This window comes from Zingiber officinale, chromosome 11A (genome assembly GCF_018446385.1).
Source record: "Zingiber officinale cultivar Zhangliang chromosome 11A, Zo_v1.1, whole genome shotgun sequence".
NCBI classification, from domain to species: domain Eukaryota; kingdom Viridiplantae; phylum Streptophyta; class Magnoliopsida; order Zingiberales; family Zingiberaceae; genus Zingiber; species Zingiber officinale.
This window is the reverse complement of record NC_056006.1, coordinates 96,938,475-96,960,530: the sequence shown is the minus strand read 5'-3', so window position 1 is coordinate 96,960,530 and position 22,056 is coordinate 96,938,475. Positions and strand designations below refer to the sequence as shown.

The following is a 22,056-nucleotide window of genomic DNA, read 5'->3' as shown; positions in this document are numbered from 1 at the left end:
GGCACTAGGTCGACACGTAAGCCGGGACACTAGGTCGGCACGCAGGTCGGGATATGAGGTCGGCACGCAAGCCGAGGCACTAGGTCGGCACGCAGGCCGGGACACTAGGTCGGCACGCAGGCCGGGATATGAGGTCGGCACGCAGGCCGAGACACTAGATCGGCACACAGCCCGGGACAACAACAAAAGCATAATACAATCAAATCAGTGATGTCAAACCATAACAACGACACGAAGGCCGGGAATGCCATAGTGGCCCGCAAGTCGGAAGAACACGACGACGAGAAATCCGATCCTAAACAACGTCGGACTCTCAAAGGCAGCAGTTGCGACACGAAGGCGTCGACAGTGTCGGCACGACAAAGAGTATCTGGTCGGGTCTGCCTAGCGCCAGCTGCGGCACAAATCCAGCGGCGTTGGCTGAGGGGAGGAGAGAAGTTTGCTGGTGCACCGAGAGGGAGAAAGGGGGACTGCTAGGGGGCGGTTCTGGCGAGAGTATGGAGGATATCTTGCGGCAGCTCCGACGAGAATAAGGGGAGAGAGAGAGAGACGGCTCTAAGCCAGCTCTGACGAGAAGCGCTTGGAGGCAGCGAGAACAGTCCAGTGGGGGCAGCTCTTTCCGGCGTGTGATGGTGGCGTGGAGAGATAAAGGGGGCGGCTGCCGGCAACGGCAGCAATTTCGCTGCGAGGACGGTAGCGACATCCCGCAAGAGAGCATGAGAGAGGGAGAATAGGAGGAAGCTGTCAGCATTGTGTGGAGGAGGAAGAAGGAGGTGGCCGGAGGTCGGCGTCGGCGAGGAGAGTGAGAGAGAAGGAGCACTGGCCTTTCCGGCGGTGGCGACGTGAGGAGCAGAGGGAGGGAGGAGAAGGTGACGGCGCATGTAAGCAGGGAGAGGAGGAGAGGAGGTGTGGCGGTCGGCGATGGCGTCGTCTCCGGCGAGAAGCATGAGGAGGAAGGAGGAGTCGGCAGTTTGGTGGCGGCGCACGAACGAAGAAGCAGAAGACACCCAAAACGCCGCCTCCTCTGCTATGCTACAGTGCTCCTCCTTTTATCCTCATGCCCTCACCAGCCTAAAAGTAAAAAATGTCCTCCCATCTCCACTTAATTACCCCCTTGCCATATATCTATATCAGAGTCTAACTCAATAAGTCCAATTCGGATAAGATTTAATCCAATGATTCATCATATGAACTCATCTCCAAATCTACTTGTTCTTTGTGTGTGACCTAATAGGTTCTCGTAACGTTGATAATGTACCCAAATCAATATTTAGATACATAAGCAATGAGTGGCATCTAGCAATACATCATTGCTACCCAAGTGACGAGAATGTCAAGATTCAACCTAACATGTCCGTGGCTATTATCTTGTATGACTTGGTCCCTCTATCCTTGATATCTAGATTGATCAATGAGGCATAGACCGTGTCATCTTCTTATCAACCTTTGTGTTTCTTGATCTCTAAGTAAACACACTCAATCAAATAAGCTCAATATCTCATATTGACTCATTTGAGTATGATTATGCTTTCTTTGTGTCCTACTAATCAAGGGACCCACAGATATCGCTTCCGTCATATGGAAGGGATATATCTCATCTACATCACTCACATCCCTCCGCATAATTCATTGCATACCCAGTGATCGACTTTATTGTCTACTTTATTACAGGTGATGTTTACCGATATCAAAGTACACAACTCCTTATGTAGGGAACTGTAGTGACTTCAGGTCCAAGGACTATTCATACCAATAGTCACATGAGAATGTTTTTGACACTCATATAACAAACCATGAAAATTCTCATGGCGGGTCATTCAGTATATATTCTCTAATATATACTCATGTGTCAACCTGATATCTCATATCCATGACTTGTGAGATCAAGTCATATGTTGACTTACATGCTAGTCTCAACGCATTAATATTGCCCTTAGCTTGTATATTAATGCTCGACTAGAAATAGTTAAGAGTAGTGTTCTTTACAATATCTCACTATCAATTCGAACCAATTGATATACTGTAGATAAAAACCTGCTACCCAAGGACATTATTATACTTATTCAATTGACACTGAACTGAAATAAATATAATAACCAACTTTGTCTTTTATTAATAATGATATATGATACAAAATAAGCCTTTTACAATCATCTCATAATTGATACTAGGGATAATACTAACAGATTCGACATTCACTAAGACAATATGTCGGATCGGACTTTATATCTGGGGTTCCTCTTGCATTCGACCGTTATACTTGAATATAGAGTTCGGTCCAGTCGAACGATATACCTAGCGTGTTCAATCGACCTTTTGGTCTGATTAGCCAAAGTATTCACCAACGACACTAGACTTATTTTACTATGACACCGATACGATATGAAAAATTAACCCCTTTTTAATTTTAAACACCATATCAATCGACTTTCTTAACCTAAAACCCAACTTCGGAGTTCCACAATACTGCCGTATGAAGTTGTATTATTTGTTAATTAATTTTTGAGAGAAAATAAACTGTGAAAAGTAAGGTGGTGTGTTTAAGGCAATAGGTGAAAATGTCATATCCTGTGAGAAAAATGTATTTAATAATATTAGGGGAAAAAAGGGGTACGCAAACACAAGTCAAGTGCCATGCTGAATGAATGAAGATCTCGTAGTTGCAAAATACAAATTATAACATCTACGGAACTGAAACGGTTATATAATGTAAATATTATTAAACAGATCAAGTCTGCCTTCAAAATTTAAATTTTAAATTGGCCTGCCAAAACTTAAAATGAGTCTAATAATATATTCGAGGATAACGGGATCATTTTACACAGGGTGTTGATGATTAAAAAAAAAAAGGTGTTATTTTGGTTTTATCTTTGTAATTTACACAATTAAAAAAATATTTATTTAACCAAATCCTTTTAAGAAAAACATTTGTTTTTTTTCCCGCCCTTTTACGGGATCGTCAAAAACATTTAATTCCGAGAAAATTCTGGATCGGATCTGGGAGTCAGTCCGTATCCAACCGCCGGGGGCCCCACGCCGTCGCGAATCGCGATGGCGCTCGTTAAACCTGCCGCCGGGCCCCACTCAACTGACGAAATGACAAGGCGTCGACCGTGCACGTCATCGCCACGTTCGATCCTCCAAATCCAAAAAAACACCAATCGAATTCGACCCTACTTTATTATTATTTTACCCATTTACAAGTGCACGTAGGTCAAATCGCAACATCTGGTCCAAAACTGCGGACGTCAGTCGATTCGTGACTCAGCTCCACGTACACGTACGCGATTTCGGCACGTGAACGGCGGTGAGAGGCCAGGGCGTACGAAATTAATGGGAGAAATTGTCCGAATCGGATCGCGGATTTATTAAAATGGTCGTCGTGAATTAAAAAGGCATTTTAGTGGATCGGGCGTTGGTCTGCGTGGGTGGTCAAGTTAGTCGTGTTGTTCGTACGGTCGTGGCGTCGGCTCGTCGCCATGCACGAGTCAATAATCGGGCGCATGTGATTTCTCTGACAGTCTCTCGTGTAGCAGACGGGGATCGCTTGTTTTACTAACTAACAACTGCTGCAAAGTCACCGATTCTTCAATTCCAGCATTGACATTTGGCCAAAATAAAAAATAAAAAAGATTGTCAGGAGAAGAAGAATAAAGTTTCTTTTTTAATATTATTAGAAATGTCGAAGAAATTAAAAATCAGGTTCAATCTTTTTGATGATTCATATTGGGCTCTCGCAGTCTGGTTCGCGGCCCAGATTGCGAGAGTTGCGAGGGCAAAGCTATACAGGACGAGGGTGTAACCGAGCGATCATCTAATTAGATTTTGGGCTGGGCCGATCGAATCCAAAGTCATACGAAATTTTAAGGAGGACGTTTGATTTTTTCCTAGGAATAAAAATCGGAATGAGAATCATTGTATTATGGAATGAGAATGAGTATGAGCATGAATATTACTCTTAAAAGTAATGTTTGGTTAGTTGTATATTTTCTATCGGAATAAATCAAAATTTCCTTTTTTACCCTTAAAAAAAAATATGAGAAAAAATTAGATATGAGAGAAAAATATGATGAAAGAGAATGATGAGAGAGAAAGTGTGAAGAGAAAAAAGTGTTATAAGAGAAAATGAGAAAAGAGAGTGTGATAGGAGAAAGCATGATGAGAGAAGATAAGAGAGAAAATATGATGTGAGAGAAAGTATGGTGGGAGAGGATGAAAAGAGAGAAAATGTAATGAGAAAAAACGAGGAGAGAGAGTGTGATGAGAGAGAAAGTATGATGAAAGAAATTGAGGAGACAGAAAATATGATGAGAGAGATTGAGGAGAGAGAAAGTATGATGAGAGAGAAAGTGTGATGAGGAAAAAAAGAACAGTGAGTGTGATGAAATAGATTGAGGAGAGAGAAAGTATTATGAGAAAGAAAGTGTGTTGAGGAAAAAAAAGGAGGGAGTGTGACAAGAGAGATTGAGGAGAGAAAAAGTGTTATGAGAGCGAACGAGTGATAAGAAAAAAAGAAAAAAGAGAGTGTGATGGGAGAGATTGAGAAGAGAGAAAGTATGATGAGAAAAAAAGATGGAAGAGAGTGCGATGGAAAAGATTGAAGAGAGAGAAAGCATGATGAGAGAGAAAATGTAACGACAAAAAAGAGGAAAGAGAGTGTGATAGGAGAGATTATGGAGAGAGAAAGTGTGTGATAAAATGATGAGAGAGAACAAGAAGAGAGAAGTGATATAAAAAAATAAATAAATATATTTTGATATTTAATATTAAGTGAGATTTTTTAGTTTTAGGTTAAGCGTATTTTTGGAATAAGGGAATATTTTGATTGATGAAAATAGGGTAATGACTCATTGAAGGGAAACATTGAAGGGAGGTACATGGGAATGAGTTATTATCCAATTTCAATGATTCATTCCCTTATTTGTATTCTTATTCCTATAATCCAAATATGAACAATGACAATCAACGATTCTCATTCTCATTTCTCACTCCTATTCCCCTAAACCAAACGCCCCCTAAGTTGAGTCAGCATCATCCAAAGCATGATCCCTTTCGTTACTCAGGACTATTACGGTTAGCAACTTTGGCTGAATAATCTAGCCAATCGAACCTATGGGTTGATCCAGCAAACTGTACACTTGGCCAAAGTGAATGCTGCGCAAAACAGAGAGGCTAAGCGAAGGATGAGTCCCTGACAACATTCTATAAATCCCACATGGTTGCTCTTGTAAGCGACAGTCGATCAAACTACATGAGGGACTTGGTCGGTTTATTAGCTAAGTATATTAAGGGGCCGCTCAATTAACTGGATTACTAACTTGATCGTCGGAATGTCTGTGCCGAGACCTCTTTCCTGGCCCGGTTGCTAACGCTTATTTTGACAGACATATCCGTTTTGAGTAACTTTTTCAAACGAGTATATACTTAGTCAACATCATAGTCACCTACCTAACAAATTATTTTCTCCGCTTTTAGATAAGATCATATAATTTTATCATTTTACTTTAATTGATAATTCAAAGTGACTATTAATTTTAATGAGATTGGACATAAACTCTATTCATCAATTTTCATTTTCATTTTGGACATATGGATCACGAGGAGGTGAACATGGAAGGGAAAAAAAATGAATAATTTGTTGGAGTCGATGTGGAATCCAATTGATGGCGTTCCCCCAAAAAGGCTTCCAAGTGGTTAGCGATGGATCTCATCTAAATCTCGGCTTTGCAATTTGTATATCCACAAAATCTTTTCCTGATCTAGTGTCTCACCGCCACCGCCACCGCCACCGCCACCGCCACGTGGTGTATGCTAGTTGATGCTGGGCCTACCAAACTTCTGAGTTTGCAAACGCCCTCGCACGCTTGATTTGATTTGATGGCCTAAAACCCACGGCGGGCTGATCTGGCGGTGGACTACGGGTATTGACGCCGTCATCTCGCGCTCTCTTTCTTTTTTCTCTCACGTTTTTTCATTCTTTTCATCGTAAATCCGAGCCTATCTCAATCACGGTCCGGATAATCCTCTCTGTCCTCGCCTAAAACTGATAGGCTGTACGTGATGCAATCAAGCGGAGTCATCAAGCGTTTTCAATTAGTGCTCCATCATGAAGACCTCCCTTCTCAGGCACGTGAAATGGGCATTTGCTTACAAGCACTTAATTACCACTAATCTCATTGATCAAAGATCATAAATATTAAATTTAGTTAATTTTATCGAAGAGTTCTAGATTGATCGTTTCAATTTTATAGAAATTTTTTATCGATCATCAAAATAAATTAAAAATTTACACGATGAACAACTCAAAATTTATCATAAATATTTAGATGACAACTTAAATATTCTAACATAATATCATAATACCAGGAACAACAACAAAAGCCACAAAGCACCTTAACTAGCTTCATAATTAAGCATAGAAGTATCAATTTTCGACGTACTTATCTCCTTGTGTTAATTAATTTGACGATCCACTATAAACTGATTCTTAATTTATTTTCTTTAATATAACGGAAGAAATACGTAAGATAAATACAATCATCTTTGTTACAGTAATTACACGAACAATCCTAGCTCCGGACTCATGTTTCACAACAACGAGAGGAATCACGAATAGTGCGAAACGCGTAGGTCAGCGAGCCGGCTAGAGTCCCATCGCAGCAGCTTCAATTCTTAATCGAATTCTCAGTGCGCCACCAGCCGACCACTCCCTTCCAGCCTCCTCCAGAATAATTCCCCCAGATCTACATCTGTTTGGCTAATTCCACCTAATTTCTCTGCACGCAAAGTCAGTGATTTGGCAGGTTGCTCGTTCTTGAATTGATTGATACCCAGATGAGATCTATGTGTATGCATATACATGTTCTTCCTTCCCGTCTTATTGTTTCTTATAGCATGCATGTGAGACTGCTTGATTGATCCATTCTCTGCCCTCTCTCTCTCTGCGCCCTTACATTTCTCTATTGGTAGCGGTTGATGCTGTCGACTACCAAATACGCATTATAGATTTGATAAAGCTGCACAAATCAGAGCATGTTTGATTCCGCTCCTCCTTCCACGACAACAAGAAGCTGCGATCTTTAACTTCCTCGTGTTCATTGCCTCGCCAGTCAAGGTTTCTCGAACTTTTCCAAGGGAGCGAGTGATGGAGGAGAGCGGCGGATTGATTGCAGAACAAGTAGCGGCGGCGGCGGCGGCGAGGACGCGGGCGGCGGTGAAGCAACTTCACTTCGGTGAGGGCGAGGAGACGAAGCTGGCGGCGGTGGCGGAGATTAAGAAGGTGGTGGCTGGGGATACACAAGAGAAGCGGCGAATGGCGGCGCTAGGAGTCATCCCGCCGATGGTGGCGATGGTGGCGGAGTTGAAGGATGAGCATCGCCGGAGGCTGGTGGTTGAAACGCTTGAGCAGTTAGCTCACGGCACATTCAAGTGAGTAGAATCCGATCCTTATTAAATTTTCCTTAGATTTTTTGTTGTTCTATGGTATAATCGAATCACAATTATGGCCTAAATTTTGCAAGATTCTCCGAGAAAAATCTCTGTTCGGCAGCTCTTCGTCCTCTCCTCAGTTCAACGTTGACCAAAATGTCGCTTGCTTTTGTTGACTTGTTGGAATGCAATCTCGCCGAACTTGCTCGTTGACCGAAGTTGGGCCAACAACGATTTTTGACTGAATTTGTTTGTTGTTTTGTTTTCTCAGGAACAAGGCACTCATCGTGGAGGCCGGATTGCTGGTCAAACTGGGAGGGCCCAAGGTCAACTCCTCTGAGCTCGAAAAGAACCAATGTTTGGCTCCCCTGCTTTCGTCCCTCTCCTCCCTCGCGAAGACCGAATTCCCAATTGACGCGAGGCAAATGCTGCCTTTTCTAATCCAAATCCTCGACTCTAATGAAACTACAAAGCAATCCAAGCTCGCTTGCGTGGCCGCGCTCTACAACCTCTCCACGAAGCTGGAGAACATCAAAGCCATCGTTTCCAGCGGCGCCGTCCACGAACTCCTCAAGTTATCCCAGAACCGAGTCATTGGCGGCGGCGGCGGCGCGGAGGGCGCTTTGTCGACGCTGAGCAACTTAATGCTGAGCGAAACAGGCAAGCGAGCCATCGCGGACGACCCGATCGCCGTAGAAGCTCTAATGGAGACGATGGCGCGGGAGGACGAGCCCAAGTGCCAAGAGCTCGCCGCCTACTTGTTGATGGTGGTGGCTCACCGGAGCAACGAGCAGAGGAGGCGGATGGCGGAGTTGGGGATAGTGCAGCTGGCCCTGGAGGTGGCGTTGTTGGGGTCTCCCCTGGCGCAGAAGAGGGCGCTCAAGATGCTGCAGTGGTTCAAGAACGAGGGCAGGGAGCGGATTCGAGGGCATTCCGGGCCACAGCCGGAGGAGTTACTGATTTCAGGGGACTCGTCGACTTGCGAGCGACAGCTGAGGGAGTGCAAGAAGGCAGTGAGGAGGATGGTGAAGCAGAGTCTGGACAGGAATATGGAGGTGATCACGAGGAGAGCTCATGCGCCGGAGGGCTTCTCTCGTTTGAAGACTCTGGCGGCCACTTCCAGTTCCAAGAGCTTGCCTTGCTGAACACGAATCGGCCCAATAACATTTGTGTGTTCTTGGGCTGGCACAGCAGATTCCTGCCTTCACCTACTCCTCCTGCTGACATGAATTGGCAGAGCAGAGGAAGTGGCGATGATTGGCGACAAGTCCATTATTAATCTTCGCCCACTTGCCAACACTCTCGATGATGTCCTTTTGTTCCTATGCCTCTTCTCCTCGTTCCTGTTTCTATCTGATCTCACTCTGGAGCAGCAGCAGCTGGTAGCCTATGCGATCCAGCAATGCGTTGACACAGGCAGAAATAAGTAGCCGAAGCAGATAGAATTAAAGAGCTGGTACTGCATCATTTTCAACTTGAAAATTTTAGCTCTTAACTTTCAACTAATTCTTAGATTGCAAGTGTGGCTAATTCAGTGCCATGCATGGCAGGTTGCGAGTCTTTGTCACGGAAGAATACGCAAACTAGGTTAGTAAGAAGCGATAGTATCATTATGGAATCATTGGTGGAAGAAAAGATTTAGAAACGAGTTGCATTATTGTATACACATGGTGTGTTCAGTATAGAATGTGACAGGAGATATGATGGTCGATGATTGAAGCATGCCATCGAATGCTCACATTGCACAGTAGAATATTAGCAGTAAGACATCTCTTGGAATCGATTGCTGCCTAATTTACATCTGTTCTGAAGAACGCATTCTTTAATTTTTCTTCTCTTTTCTTTTTCAGTAAGAAAATATATTGCATCTGCATCTGTTTTCTCAGGACTTTCTGTTTCTTTCTGGAATCGAAGGAATTTAATTTATAGTTTCTTCCTCATCACGGCGCTGAGTTATTTAATTTTCCCCTTTAATTAGTTCATAGTTGTGACGTCAAAAATATCGCAAATTACGCCATGATCGACAAAAGTAGCTGCCGAATCCACCGCCCGATTCCAATTCTCTCCCTCTTCGAGCTTTCTCATGGAGAAATGGAGCATTATAAATATAAATCTCACCTTAATCACCGCAACCACTGCGTTCCTACTCTGCTCCCATGGGGAACAGAGCTCCTTCGACCTTTCTCCTCTGCTTCGGTACTGTCCTCTCCCTTCTGCTCTCCGCCACTGCGTCTCTTCACCCCGACGGCGCCAATGGCTTTGCCGCCGCCATGACGGCGAAAGGGCGGAGGACGCGTGCCACCGGCGTGAGCTGCAACCTGTTCCAGGGCAGCTGGGTCTACGACGAGTCGTACCCGGCCTACGACTCCTCCACCTGCCCCTTCATCGACCCCGAGTTCGACTGCCAACGCTACGGCCGCCCCGACAAGGACTACCTCAAGTACCGGTGGAGCCCTGACTTCTGCAGCCTCCCAAGGTTCACCATTGTGCTCGCCGTCGCCGCCGTCTTTTTAAAGACTACTGCTCAATTGAACTCGTCTCTGACTACAATTATCCGATTGATTCAGGTTCAACGGGTTGGATTTTTTGACGAAGCACAGAGGGAAGAAGATCATGTTCGTGGGGGACTCTCTGAGCCAGAACCAGTGGCTCTCCCTGGCTTGCATGCTCCATGCCGCCGTGCCCGACGCCAAGACGAGCTTCAGAAACTCAGTCCCTCTCTCTACCATCACGTTTCAGGTGATCTCTTCTCCATGATTTTTTTTTTTTATCAAAGACAGTACGTTCACTGCCCGCATGGAGAAGCTATTGCTCAGTGGGGATGGCTAGCTAATGATGGGCGACAGCGAAGCTTGTCGTTCCTGTGCCCTTCTGCTTGTTCTTACCTGCCTAGTTGCTTTCTTCCACCCACCGATCGTGAACTTTGCTTCATGTTTACTCTCTCACTAAATCTCTTGCCAACAGAGCACATTAAATACATACGAACGAGATTAACATGCAGGAATATGGAGTGTCGGTCATGCGCTACCACACCACCTACCTGGTCGACGTCGTCAAGGAACCCGTCGGCCGCGTCCTCAAGCTCGAATCGATCCAATCCGGCTCGGCCTGGACCTCAGCGGACGTGCTCATCTTCAACACCTGGCACTGGTGGACTCACAAAGGGAAGAGCCAGCCGTGGGACTACATCGAATACGGCGGGAAGATGTACAAAGACATGGACCGGCTGGAGGCCTTCGGCAAGGGTCTGACCACCTGGGCCAGATGGGTCGACTCCAACGTCAATCCTGCCACGACCAGAGTCTTCTTCCAGGGCATCTCTCCTACCCATTACCAGTAAGTACTCCTGCAACAATTGATCGAGGAATTCAATTCTGTAATCGATTGGCTGATGATCAGGGCGAAAGAATGGGGCGGCGCCGGCTCGAAGGATTGCGATAAGCAGACGCAGCCGGTGAGCGGATCGTCGTACCCGGGCGGTCCGGAGCCGGCGCAGTCCGTGGTGAAGAGCGTGCTGAGCGGCGTGTCGAAGCCGGTGTTCTTGCTCGACGTAACTCTGCTCTCGCAGCTTCGGAAGGACGGGCACCCGTCGGCGTACAGCGGAGACCATGAAGGGATGGACTGCAGCCACTGGTGCCTCGCCGGCGTTCCGGACACCTGGAATCAGATCCTGTATGCAGCTCTGGCGTGACAGGGGCTGTGTGCATGCAGGACTGTGCTTGTTTTCACGATTCAGTAATTAATAGGCTGCTCGATCGAATTGTATCATTCTTCATCGGCTATCAGAATTTGATAGCAAATTGCGGTTTTCGTTGTTTGTCGTGCATACGATTCTGGGATTTTGTTGTATTTTTAAGAAGAAGAAGAAGAAGAAAACTGATTTGGTATGCTGTTTTTGGTAAAATAGAATTATGAATGGCAAATTTTATGATTTTCGTTAGTTTTGGGCTAATTGGGCCGACGACTTATTGTACGAGAAATTAGGTCATGGGCTGATTTGCTGATAAATGGGCCGATGGAACCAGTCCTAATCGTGTATTTGATGCTCGTGCCGATCGGTGAACTGCGGTGCTCGATCGCGGCGGCGGCGGAGGATATCTTTTGGTAAAAATTCTTCCAGTGAGTGATCCAGTCGGCGGTGTGCCTCCTGGGTGGGAAGGTATGGCTTCGACGTGCCGGCCATCGGAAGGCGATCCGATGGGAGGAGAGGACGATGAAATTCCGCCCGGGTGGGAGATGAAGGATGGGAACTCGGACCGTGATCCACCTGGAGGGGATTGCGCGTCTACGAGGGTTGGCGGAGACGAAGATGCACTGCCCGTGTTGAAAGCACGAGGAAGGCGTTCGATGGTTGACCCAGATGGCGGTGATCCTCCTCCGGGATGGGAGGCTGTGGCCCGAGCGAGTGCCCCTGATGAAAATTCTACGCCAGGATGGAATTCGCTGGGTAGGTGCTCGATGATTGGTCAAGTTCAAGATGCCGCTGCGCCACATTTGAAGCCGATGCCAAAACATTCCGGATGCTGCTCAGAAGATGATGGTCGGCCTGGGCGGAGGGAGGGGAAGGAGGTGAACGACGAAGACGAAGATGTGCCACCTGGATGGGAGCCGAAGGAAAGGGACTCGATAAGTGGGGAAGACGAAGATGTCCCGCCTGGATGGGAGCCGAAAGAAAAGGTTCTGATGAGTGATGCAGACGAGGATGTTCCACCTGGATGGGCACCGAAAGCAAGGGACTCGATGGATGTCACAGACGAGGATGTTCCACCTGGATGGGCACCGAAGGAAAGGGACACGGTGAGTGGTGCCGCAGTCGCAGAAGCTCCGCATCATCCAATGTGCTACCCAGACGACGATATTCCATTCGGGCGGGGGCCCAAGGAAAAGGATCCAGTGACTGGCCCTGACGAAGATCCCCCTGGGTGGGAGTCGGTGAAGAGGAACCCAGTCAGTGGGAGAGATGGAGATGCTCCTCTTGGGTGGAAGCCGAAGGAAATGGATTTTGTGACAATCTCGTCCGAAGAAGCTCCACCCTCGTTTGAAGTCGCCGCTGAACCTCAACCTCCACCTGTGCAATCTCCAGGTCGGTTTTCTTTTCCATTCATTTAGAGTGAATTCGAAGCATGTTCCAATATCACTTTTTATTTCTCAGTTCAATTAAAGCTGGAAACCATAATCTGCTTGTTGGAGTAGACAACAATGATAATAATTTGCTTATATGCTCCGCATATATTTTGAAATACAGCGAAGAATCCATTTATCCATTTTTCTCTTCCTTAATTTAAGTCCTATTAGTGCGTGGGTTCTGTGATAAGGTCAAATTTGATCGTGCTGTCTGAGAATTATAGTGCTGCAGAAAATCATGGAATTGCCAACGAAAGTATTGGAACTCTTGGGCACCACCCTACTTATTCCTCTTTTAAGTGGACTCCAATTCAATTGGCTAGAAAATAAGAGATGTATTGGATATTATTTTCAGGCAATTGACATCTTCCTTAGGGGAGAGCAATTCATGAGCATATCATGATTAATTAATTTAATCTTGAAGTTAATATACTTTGGCAATTCATCATGTGGTTAGAGGAATTGTTGAAAGTATTTAAGTATCTAATATCAGTGCTCAAAGTCTCCTAGAAAATGTTTGGTTCAATCATCTCCTTTTCAGCTAGTTGTCTAACTGCCAATAATTAATTATCTAGTGAATTTAAATCAACATTCATGTAGCATCAGCTTTAGTGGATACTTTTTGCGCATTAACTTGTTATTATCTTCACTTCAATTTTTGCTTAATGAGTTTTGATGGATCTTGAAACTTGTTGGTTTCTAAACTTTATTATGATTACAGATTTACCATAGAAAAAATTGCTTTATGGTAACTGTTAACCTTATGTTTTTATTTATGATATTGTTCATCCACATCATAAGCTGATGGTTATTAGGATAAAAAATGATTTCATGGAAATTGTTCACTTTTTAAATATGTTTACATTCCTGTTAACATCTGGATTTTTAATATTCAATCCAGAAATGGGTCAAATGGTATGCGGAAATTGTCGGCAATTGCTTTCTTATGCTCGAGGTGCAATCTATGTTCAATGTGCTTGCTGTCAGACAATTAATCTTGTGCTGCAAGGTATAAAACTTGCTTTTGCAATTTGAATTCAGTTGATTTCGGCATTTGTTATAGGTTCAGTATTTATTTATTGCATCGACTCAATATTTGCTCCCACCTGGAACTTGAATGATGACATCGATTGTATCATATGGAGGATTATTTTAATGAAATTTTACAATTTGACTTATTAACAGAAACTGTATTATCTGTAGCTCATCAGGTTGGCAATGTGAAGTGTGGTAAATGTTCTGTCCTATTGATGTACCCATATGGAGCTCCGTCAGTCAGATGTTCTTGTTGCCGTTGTGTGACTAAGATTGGAGTAAGTAAACCCTCAACTCAAATATCATAAACATGATGATCCTTTACATTCTAATGGAACACTTGCTAACTACAAACTTCTTTCCTCTGTGACCCTGTTATTCGTATCTTCTAAATGAATCTTTGTGATGGGGTACCCCATAAGACAACCAAATAAAAGTATCTGAGTAGCAATTATAGTATTTTGCATCTCTGAGTAAAGGACAATATTAATCTTTTGCAGGAGGACAATATTCGGCCGCCGGTTTCTGTACATCAAGGCCGACTACAGTAGGCTTGTACTCTGAACTGATATTGTGAAGTCTGATTGCACCAAGTTGTCTTCTTATGGTTTGAACCAATCTCCTGGCTCTGCAAAACCAAGATAAAGAAATTTGAATTTTCTCGCTCGGGAAGAACTATGGTTCCGCAGAGAAACGAAAGCATTTAAAAGACTCAAAACATGGTGCCTCCTCGGGCATGTGTAGTTTTGGGAAGATGAACCGAAGTTGAGATTAGATGTTGTCAAAGAGATGCATTCCTTCTTTCCCGTGAACGAAGGCATATGGCATCAGCCTCAAAGGGTATGAAAAACATGCATTCCAATCATTGCAAGGTACGAGATCTCTCGGATTTGATAGTTGCCCAAAATTGTATGCTTGATCAATCACTAACAAGCAGGCTATTTGATCGGCTGAAGCAATGATCTCAATGAACGATATTAACCCATGAGGTTTCATGAAGCCTACATGGCAATTGTTTAACAGTCCTGAATATTAGTGTAGATGAATTGCATGCCAAGACATTCAAATTTGTAATTCTACTTGTCATTCCCCCTTTGCTGTAGAGTTTCCAAAAATTAATTAACAAGAAAATTTTCAGTTTCCTCTGCCTTCCCCTTTTATTTGTTTCAATCTACTTATTGTTGCAGGTTACTTTGTTTTATAAGAGAATTACATGTTAAAAAATCAACATGATGAAAAGAATGGTATAGTTTTGAATGTTCCTGCTACATGAGACGCTGAGCGTGCCAACGTAGCTACACCGTAGTCCACTGCAGAAATGTCTGGCTCGCCTATTTTCCACATTTTTTTTAATAGCAAAATCAATCTCTCTGCCACTTAAATAAACTATTTTCAAAAGGAAAAAAAACTTAATTGTGATTATAATCCAAGTCGGTTAGATTTTCTTTGTCTTCTAGCTTCATACTATTTATACATCATCACTGATTCCCTGCTCAATCCGTTACAGGCATGAAGGGTTCTGGCGCCGTCACGGTTGCTTCAACGGTGATCACCGCCGCAGCCTCCTACTCCACCGCCACCCTCTCCGACGCCAAACCCCACGCGCCAAGTTGCCAGGTAATTTGGTGTTACGTACTGTGCTCCGTCAAATTAACACTAATCCGCACATATTGATTTGTCCGGAGCAGGAGCTGGCATCGCGGCAAGAACAGCAGCGACAACGGCCGCCGTCAGCGTCTACGAAGAAAGATTCGCTCCAATGTTTGACGGGTTGCGCTTCGTCGAGACGCTTGTCACGGCACATCGATGAGGAGGACGACGACGACGATGATGAAGGGCATGGTTTCATCGCTGTGCTGCTAACCGTGTGTAAATATTTGCTATTGATTATGAATGATTGGCACAACCACTGTGATCTTTTGTCTGTATAATTATTGACCAGTTAATCAGTTATGGCTGATATTTCATAGATCTTATTGTTTGTTCCATGTTTAGATCTTACAGATTTTTATTCTTGAGAACTGAAAGGCAGTTGGCGTGCAGTGATAAACTTGCTAAATTTAGAATTCCTTGATTAGTATATTAGTACTGTGATGCAATGTGCTGGGAACAGATTTTGCTTGTTCCACTTTGTGTGGTTGATCTTCAGCTGCCTCTGAGATGCTTTGTTGCATGTTCACCCTAGCCAACAAAAAAACCACCACCTCTCAGTAGCTCACATAACATGTCAGAAAGTTGTCAGCTGATAAAGAAATAGAACACATTACTAAGTGGTGGAGTTCTAGTTTTATGTGCAATCAGAGACGTATCCCTTGCTTGAACTTTGTTTTTATAGTTTGGCCAAAGGTCAACCAACTTTCACAACCTTTTTGCAGAAGGAAAGTATTTTGATAGTGATCCAATGACTGTTGAGGTAGTGGAGAACAGACACTCAAGCTGCATTCCTCTAAGTAGCTGACTCAGTGCAGTTGACTTCCAACTAAACTAATGGATTTCATGATTACTGTGCAGGTCAGTCGTGGCTAATGGACCATGTGAAAGGTTTGCCCTTGCCAACCATAAAAGAGACCTTGGTTGGTTCCTTGTTGAGGAGAGCAACCATGGCATTTAGACTCCAAGCCTACTTCACCATCCTTGTGCTAATTCTCCTCTTTGAGACATCTTCATGTATGATGCCTTTGATTCGAAGTCGTGAAGGTGGAACTCAACATTCCTACATGATGACCAAGGTACAGTGAGATTAGAGCATTGTAGAAGGATATTAACTCCTTTAATTTGTTCTATAGATTATTTGTCCAACTCCAAGTTATGCATGTTTCCCATTCGCATGTTTTCTGATTCAAATACTCTTGTTGCTTCTTCTTTCTCAGTATGTGCACATGAGAAGGGCTTTGCAAGAGTTCATCCTAGATTATGAGAATGGAGGACCAAACCCCAAACATGACCGAAAGAAAGGCAAGCCAGGTGGAAAGGGTCCCTAGCTTTGAGATAAATGCACAGGAGCTCATGACTGTACCTTCACAAGAACTGATAGCAGCAAGGTCTATAAAGGCTTTTCTTTTTTTTTTCCCCTTTCTTGGAGGTGATAGCAACAAGTATTCGGAAATCTAGTGTCAAAAGTGATGAAGTTAATAATCCATCATCCTGAAATCTGCTCTCTAAAGGTAGGAAGAAGCAATTAATACTTGTTGGGGCATTAAAAGATCTTTGAAAGAAATTATTCAGTAGAACAACTAAGAGAATCAGAGTTTAAATTTTTTTATCAGAAAAAGAAAGAAAAAAATAGACAGTGAACGGTAAAATATATTTCTCCCTTGGATATTTTTGCTACTTGCTAACAAAAATAACCATCCATTCCAACTCCAACTTAAAATCAAGCACTCTTTGCATGTTCCCAACTAAAAGATGAAAGTGAGAGTGCAAATTCCAGTTAGTATATGTCATACACAAATCGTGCATGATCGATCCCATCGTCAAATTTGTTTGTCTAACTACAACAGTCAAGGTAACATCGCGGTCAAGAGGCAAGAGTCAAGAAGAAGTAATGGTCCCGATCGAAGAGTACATGTCTTATTGAGCCACTATCCTCTGAATAGGGCCTAGTCTCTTCTTCTAGCATGGCTTCCAGTTTATTACTGGTTGGCTTCTTAACCAATCGAGTATCTAGGACTCAATCTCCCACTTCTCTTGGACACAGCCCCAGTCTATCCTAGGTCGGTCCAAGCGTCGGTCGGTCCAAGCGTCTATCGGTCTACTGTCAGGAGATAACATCGTCAAAGAATCGCAACTACTTGTCAAAGAATAACGGCTATTCGTCAGAGAATATTCTGATGTTCAGTCACATGCAAGAAGCGAAACTTTCCTCTACCCAATAGGAGTCCGTCGTACACTCTCTATTACCTTAAATACCCTAATATCTCATAATGGCGGAGGTTATAAGGGGCAGTATAAAAAGAGAAGTCATCTCAATTAGCCAGGTACCCTTATATATACACGCATCTACTACAATTCTATTTTTTTGTGGAACACTTCGGCCGGCCTCTTTTTTACTTGAGCGTCTGAGTGCCTGCGTCAAGGATCTCTTCCATGGTTCTCACTTTAACACCCCTGTGTGAGCTGTTTGTGGTGTGCACAGGTCCGGGTACCATCTTCCATCGTCCTCTCTCGTTCTGCTTGAAGGTTTAGAGCCTACGGTGCCTCCTCCAACCTCAGGTCAAAGTTTTTTTCTCGTCAACATTCTCATTCTCATCATCGACTCCCACCATCTAACTCAATTGTCGGACGAGATAAATATCAATGATATTGAGTTGGATGCTAAGATGATAATAATAACTTCATAATAGTACTATTGGCTGTTTGAACAAAACTTGTAATTTATTGTAATTTATTGAACTCGAAGTAGGGAGTTGGAGGAGCTTGGAGAGGTTTGTCCCTTAAAGTCACGGTGATAAGGAGGGGCCCGTCCAGCAGGGGTCAGTTGTCACGATGGAGGTCCAAGTCAAGGCGGTCAACGTTCAAGTATCATATGGCCGACTGGGAGGAGAGGGTTCCGGTCTGACTCCATCTTTGATTCAAGGAGATATGACAAACATCCAATGCTCGAGTTTGTTGTCGGACATCGAACGGAGGAGAAGACTATAGGTAGAATCTTGGCCGAGCAAGCAGAGCAGCTACCCCCGCTCGACTTGGATACCCAGCTCGACACTAGCCGCAGGCCAGGAAGCCGTTTGGACGGAGATCGCTACCTACCAAACCTGGCCTGGCACAGCCGGTCAGTCGAAGAAGCTCCGGCCGAACGGACTAGCCGGTCGGCTAGACAGCCATTAAAGACCCACTGTGATTATCTCTAGACATCCTTTTAGGAGTTAGTGCCGCTGACATCGGACATGGTCGACAAGAAGATCGTATGACGGAAGCTTCTATTATTACATCAAAGATATGCTCGGCTTGTTAAAGTATTGTGTCAGAGACACTTTACTGGTGATCCTGTCCGAACCAGAAATCAACAGACGCTGGGCACGTGGCGCTCCCTGGCTCGATGATGTAGATCTCCACCTGGTGGCGCGATGCTCCGGCTAACCTGCACAGAAGTCGAGCCGGGAAGGGGGTTCCCGGCGACGACCCTCCGACGCTCAAGTCAGGTAAACTACGATGAATAAGGTGGCTCCCAAAGTCTCAGAGTACGTACCCAGAATCCTCCGTCGGTGAAACCTGAAGTTCTTTATATAGAGCTGTGAAAGGTTTGGGTACGCGTGCCAAGGTGCATAAGTGTCCTCTGTCTTATCCTAGGTATGCGGCTGTCAGAAAGCTTACCTGTCCTTTCCTAGGTACGCGGCTGTCAGAAAGTTTACCTGACCCATATCGATACAGTCAAAGCATGCCCTCGATGGGACAGCAGAATCCCCTGTCACAAGATTTGGAGCATGGCACACACGTGAAACCTACAGGTTGTCAAAGAAAGAAATCCTCTGGCCTTTTCCCTTGCTCCAAACTTGTAGTCCGAGCGGACAGGTACCTAAACATCCGACCGGACATCCGCAGTGGTTTACTTGTGCTTTGTGGAGACTAACAGACAGGGGTGCTTTATGACTGTGGTCGGTCAAAAGGTCAGCTCGGTCCATGACCTTTTTAACTGCGTCGGAACCCCAATTTGACAGGGTGCCTCCCAACTATAAGTGCGGGCCGGACGGACCACTCCGGGTACTCGATTCCATAGGCCGGCCGGCAGTCCAATCGGACCGGCCATCTAAGGCCGTCCGTCCGGTCGGACCACACTCTCCTCTGAGTGAGCGGCTGTTCCGGTGACTTCCACTTGGCGTTGACTTTGCAGGAAGTGGGGGGGGGCCCACTCTTACTACCGGATCACTTGCCTTCCCTTCAAGTCTAGTCGAAGGAGGCGCATAGTCCGACTGACTGGACTGTGAGTCTAGCCGAACGGCTCCTCCATGCTACTACTCTCCGCCCGGTCAGCGGCAGAGATATCCTTGAATGCATCAATGATGGCTTTCGCCGGATCTCCTCGCGTTCTGCGCAAATCTTTGACATCAATGTCGACCATACCTTCATTAAATGCTCCGAATGATTGACTGCCACGTGGAGCAATGCCATCAGAGTACGGAGGCGGTTGCATGATATTTGGATGTGACCGAAGCAATTCGAAATGAACGGCTAGATGTACGCATTGATTCCCGTGACCTGGATCCGATGGTGGAGGCCGACCGGCCCTCACCCTATAAATTCTTCGTTTCCTTCTCGCCTTCACACGCCTCCGTTACCTCTACTGTTGCTCTCTGCGCTGTGGAGCTCCGGCGATCTTGTTGCTGCCTTCTGACGCTCTCCGGCGCCTCTCCTCGATTCATCTCCCCTCAGTAAGGTTTTAGATCTCTCCTCCTTCCTTTCCGGTATCTAATTCGCATTTCTTCCCCTAGCTCCAGTCTTTGAAATTCCATTCCTTCGTCTTTGGAACTTCCTTTTTTGATTTCTCCTGTCCGTATCATGGTCAGTTCCTCTCATCTCGAAGAACAATCCCTAGGCCCATGGTATACTACCATGCGATCCCGTTTCGAACAACGGGATTTTGATATATTGGCTGACAATTTCGAAATCCCCGAGGATATCGAAGTTCGCCTGGCTGGTCCTGCCGCTCGGCCACACAGACCGCCGCGCGGTGGTTTCTGTGTCTTTCGCGACCAATTTACCGCCGGTCTGTGGTTCCCCATACATCCTTTTATAGCAGACGTCTGCAATTATTTTGGCGTGCCGCTCGGAAGTTTAGTACCCAATACCTTCCGTCTCCTCTGTGGCGTTGTCGTCTTGTTTAAGATTCACAACATTCCCCTCCGACCGGAGGTCTTTTTTTATTTTTATTATCCTAAGCAAGCCGAGCCGGGCACCTTTATGTTCCAAGCCCGGCCCGGTTTGGTCTTCTTCAATAAACTACCCACTTCCAATAAACATTGGAAGGACTATTATTTCTATATCCGCATGCCCAGTCAGCCAAACTTTCCGACCCAGTGGCAAGTCAGTCTACTTCCTACTCCTGAGTTGAAGAAATTCAAGACCCGACCGGATTATCTTCACGCCGCAAATGTACTAGCCGGTCTGCGGCTCGACATCAACAAACTTCTTCATGAGGGAGTGATGTACATTTTTGGGCTGAGTCCTATACGGACCCCACTTCCGACCGGCTTCGGTAAGAATTTTGCTTGGGCACTTGCTTTAATTGCTAACTGATTTCTTCTTCTCTTCATGCAGCTGACATCGTCATGGACTCGGTGATGGCCGGCGTTCTGAAGAGGAAGGCCGCGGCGGCAAAGGAAATGAAGGCGCTGGGTATTCAGCCGGTCGGTTCTCACGAAGGAGAGAGCGGCACTCAGGCTGAATCGGCCGCTCAGGCCTCTCAACAACAGGCGACCAGCGGAGCTACCCCCTCCAGGGAACCAACGGCTCCCGAGGAAGGGTCCGTTCGGGAGGAGGAACAGCCACTGCAAAAGAGGCGCCGGGTGGAGACTCCGCTGCGCTCGGCTACCTCCGCGGTCCAACCCTCCGATCGGGCCGCCGTGGCTGCTAAAGGAAAGGAGCCTGTGCCCGAGACCATTTCGTCCGACCGGACGCCTTCTGACTGGGACGAGCTGACTGCTCCGGTTGAGGCCACTCCGGTCGACACTCTCCCCCCCGCTCGCCGTTCAGTCCAACGTTCGACCATCCATTCGCGGTTTTCTGCGCCAGCTTCTGATCCCGGTCGGGCGATCCCTGGTCACGGCCGCACAATACGGGTAACTCTTCATCTTCCAACTGAAGAGTTGCTACCAGAAGCTGACCGGCCCACCGTGCCCGAGCACACCATTACTTTGAAAGGGCCCCTTGCCGAGATGTGGGCCGACGCTCGGGCGCGCGTGGCAATGATCCCCCTCCGGAACTTAGCCAACAGCCACATGCAAGCGGCTACGGGGGTAAGTTTGTTGTTTTTTCAAGTTTTGCCTAAATATTTCAGCTCGGCTTTTAACAACTGGGTCTTCTTGCTTCAGAGATGGGTGGAAGAGATAGCAGTTTCCAGCCGCCTGGCTATGGCGGACGAGGAGATAAGACAACTGCGGGCGGCAGGCGGTCCGAGCGGCTCCCAAGGCCCTTCCTACTCCGAGCTGCAAAAAGAGCTGAAGAGGGCTCAAACTCTACTAGCTGCTGAGCAGAAGAAAACAGCTGACCAGGCCCACGCCCTAGCCGAGTCCGAGCGACAGGTCAAGTCGCTTGACACAAAGATAACTCTGGCCACCACTCGGAAGAACACAGCCATCTCCGATCTGGAGAAGAAAAATGTGGAGGCCCGGGGCCTGGAGTTGAAGATAAAGGAGCTGACGGAGCAGCTCGATCGGGAGAAGGCAGGCCGCTCGGCCGATGCGGAGAAGATTGAACGTCTGAATGAGGCCCTCACAAGCTCCCAGGCAACCTTCAAAGAATACCAGGATGCCG

At 45.8% G+C, this 22,056-nt stretch overlaps 3 protein-coding genes across 5 annotated transcripts; all 3 read left to right on the top strand.

Moving 5' to 3' along the window:
• The first annotated feature begins 6,649 nt into the window (after positions 1 to 6,649).
• On the top strand, positions 6,650 to 9,301 carry LOC122031021. The gene is made up of 4 exons (XM_042590069.1): positions 6,650 to 6,847; positions 6,970 to 7,428; positions 7,700 to 8,884; positions 8,979 to 9,301. Exons 2-3 carry the CDS (start codon positions 7,145 to 7,147, stop codon positions 8,571 to 8,573), a joined length of 1,158 nt encoding a protein of 385 aa, XP_042446003.1. The 5' UTR covers positions 6,650 to 6,847; positions 6,970 to 7,144; the 3' UTR covers positions 8,574 to 8,884; positions 8,979 to 9,301.
• Positions 9,302 to 9,390: 89 nt separating this feature from the next.
• Positions 9,391 to 11,245, top strand: LOC122031022 (protein trichome birefringence-like 38). Its single transcript, XM_042590070.1, has 4 exons — positions 9,391 to 9,904; positions 9,996 to 10,167; positions 10,430 to 10,764; positions 10,828 to 11,245. The coding sequence occupies exons 1-4, from the start codon at positions 9,585 to 9,587 to the stop codon at positions 11,117 to 11,119; spliced, it is 1,119 nt and encodes a 372-aa protein (XP_042446004.1). The 5' UTR covers positions 9,391 to 9,584; the 3' UTR covers positions 11,120 to 11,245.
• A 226-nt stretch (positions 11,246 to 11,471) lies between these two features.
• Positions 11,472 to 15,556, top strand: LOC122031020 (ankyrin repeat domain-containing protein 11-like). 3 transcript variants are annotated; one of them, XM_042590067.1, is made up of 6 exons: positions 11,472 to 12,511; positions 13,454 to 13,561; positions 13,756 to 13,865; positions 14,088 to 14,459; positions 15,095 to 15,204; positions 15,276 to 15,556. In XM_042590067.1, exons 1-4 carry the CDS (start codon positions 11,590 to 11,592, stop codon positions 14,136 to 14,138), a joined length of 1,191 nt encoding a protein of 396 aa, XP_042446001.1. In that variant the 5' UTR covers positions 11,472 to 11,589; the 3' UTR covers positions 14,139 to 14,459; positions 15,095 to 15,204; positions 15,276 to 15,556. The 3 variants fall into 3 exon arrangements, with proteins under 3 accessions (XP_042446001.1, XP_042446002.1, XP_042446000.1); XM_042590068.1 differs by having other exon boundaries at positions 13,764 to 13,865; positions 14,088 to 15,204; XM_042590066.1 differs by having other exon boundaries at positions 14,088 to 15,204.
• Positions 15,557 to 22,056: the final 6,500 nt, after the last annotated feature.

Excerpts from the sequence above, each read along its gene's own strand:
- LOC122031021 (XM_042590069.1), top strand. The coding sequence starts at position 7,145 with ATGGAGGAGAGCGGCGGATTGATTGCAGAACAAGTAGCGGCGGCGGCG. Across the intron at positions 7,429-7,699 it reads TTAGCTCACGGCACATTCAA|GAACAAGGCACTCATCGTGG; the intron begins GTGAGTAGAATC and ends TTGTTTTCTCAG.
- LOC122031022 (XM_042590070.1), top strand. The coding sequence starts at position 9,585 with ATGGGGAACAGAGCTCCTTCGACCTTTCTCCTCTGCTTCGGTACTGTC. Across the intron at positions 9,905-9,995 it reads GACTTCTGCAGCCTCCCAAG|GTTCAACGGGTTGGATTTTT; the intron begins GTTCACCATTGT and ends CGATTGATTCAG. Across the intron at positions 10,765-10,827 it reads ATCTCTCCTACCCATTACCA|GGCGAAAGAATGGGGCGGCG; the intron begins GTAAGTACTCCT and ends GCTGATGATCAG.
- LOC122031020 (XM_042590067.1), top strand. The coding sequence starts at position 11,590 with ATGGCTTCGACGTGCCGGCCATCGGAAGGCGATCCGATGGGAGGAGAG. Across the intron at positions 12,512-13,453 it reads TCCACCTGTGCAATCTCCAG|AAATGGGTCAAATGGTATGC; the intron begins GTCGGTTTTCTT and ends TATTCAATCCAG. Across the intron at positions 13,562-13,755 it reads AATTAATCTTGTGCTGCAAG|CTCATCAGGTTGGCAATGTG; the intron begins GTATAAAACTTG and ends TATTATCTGTAG.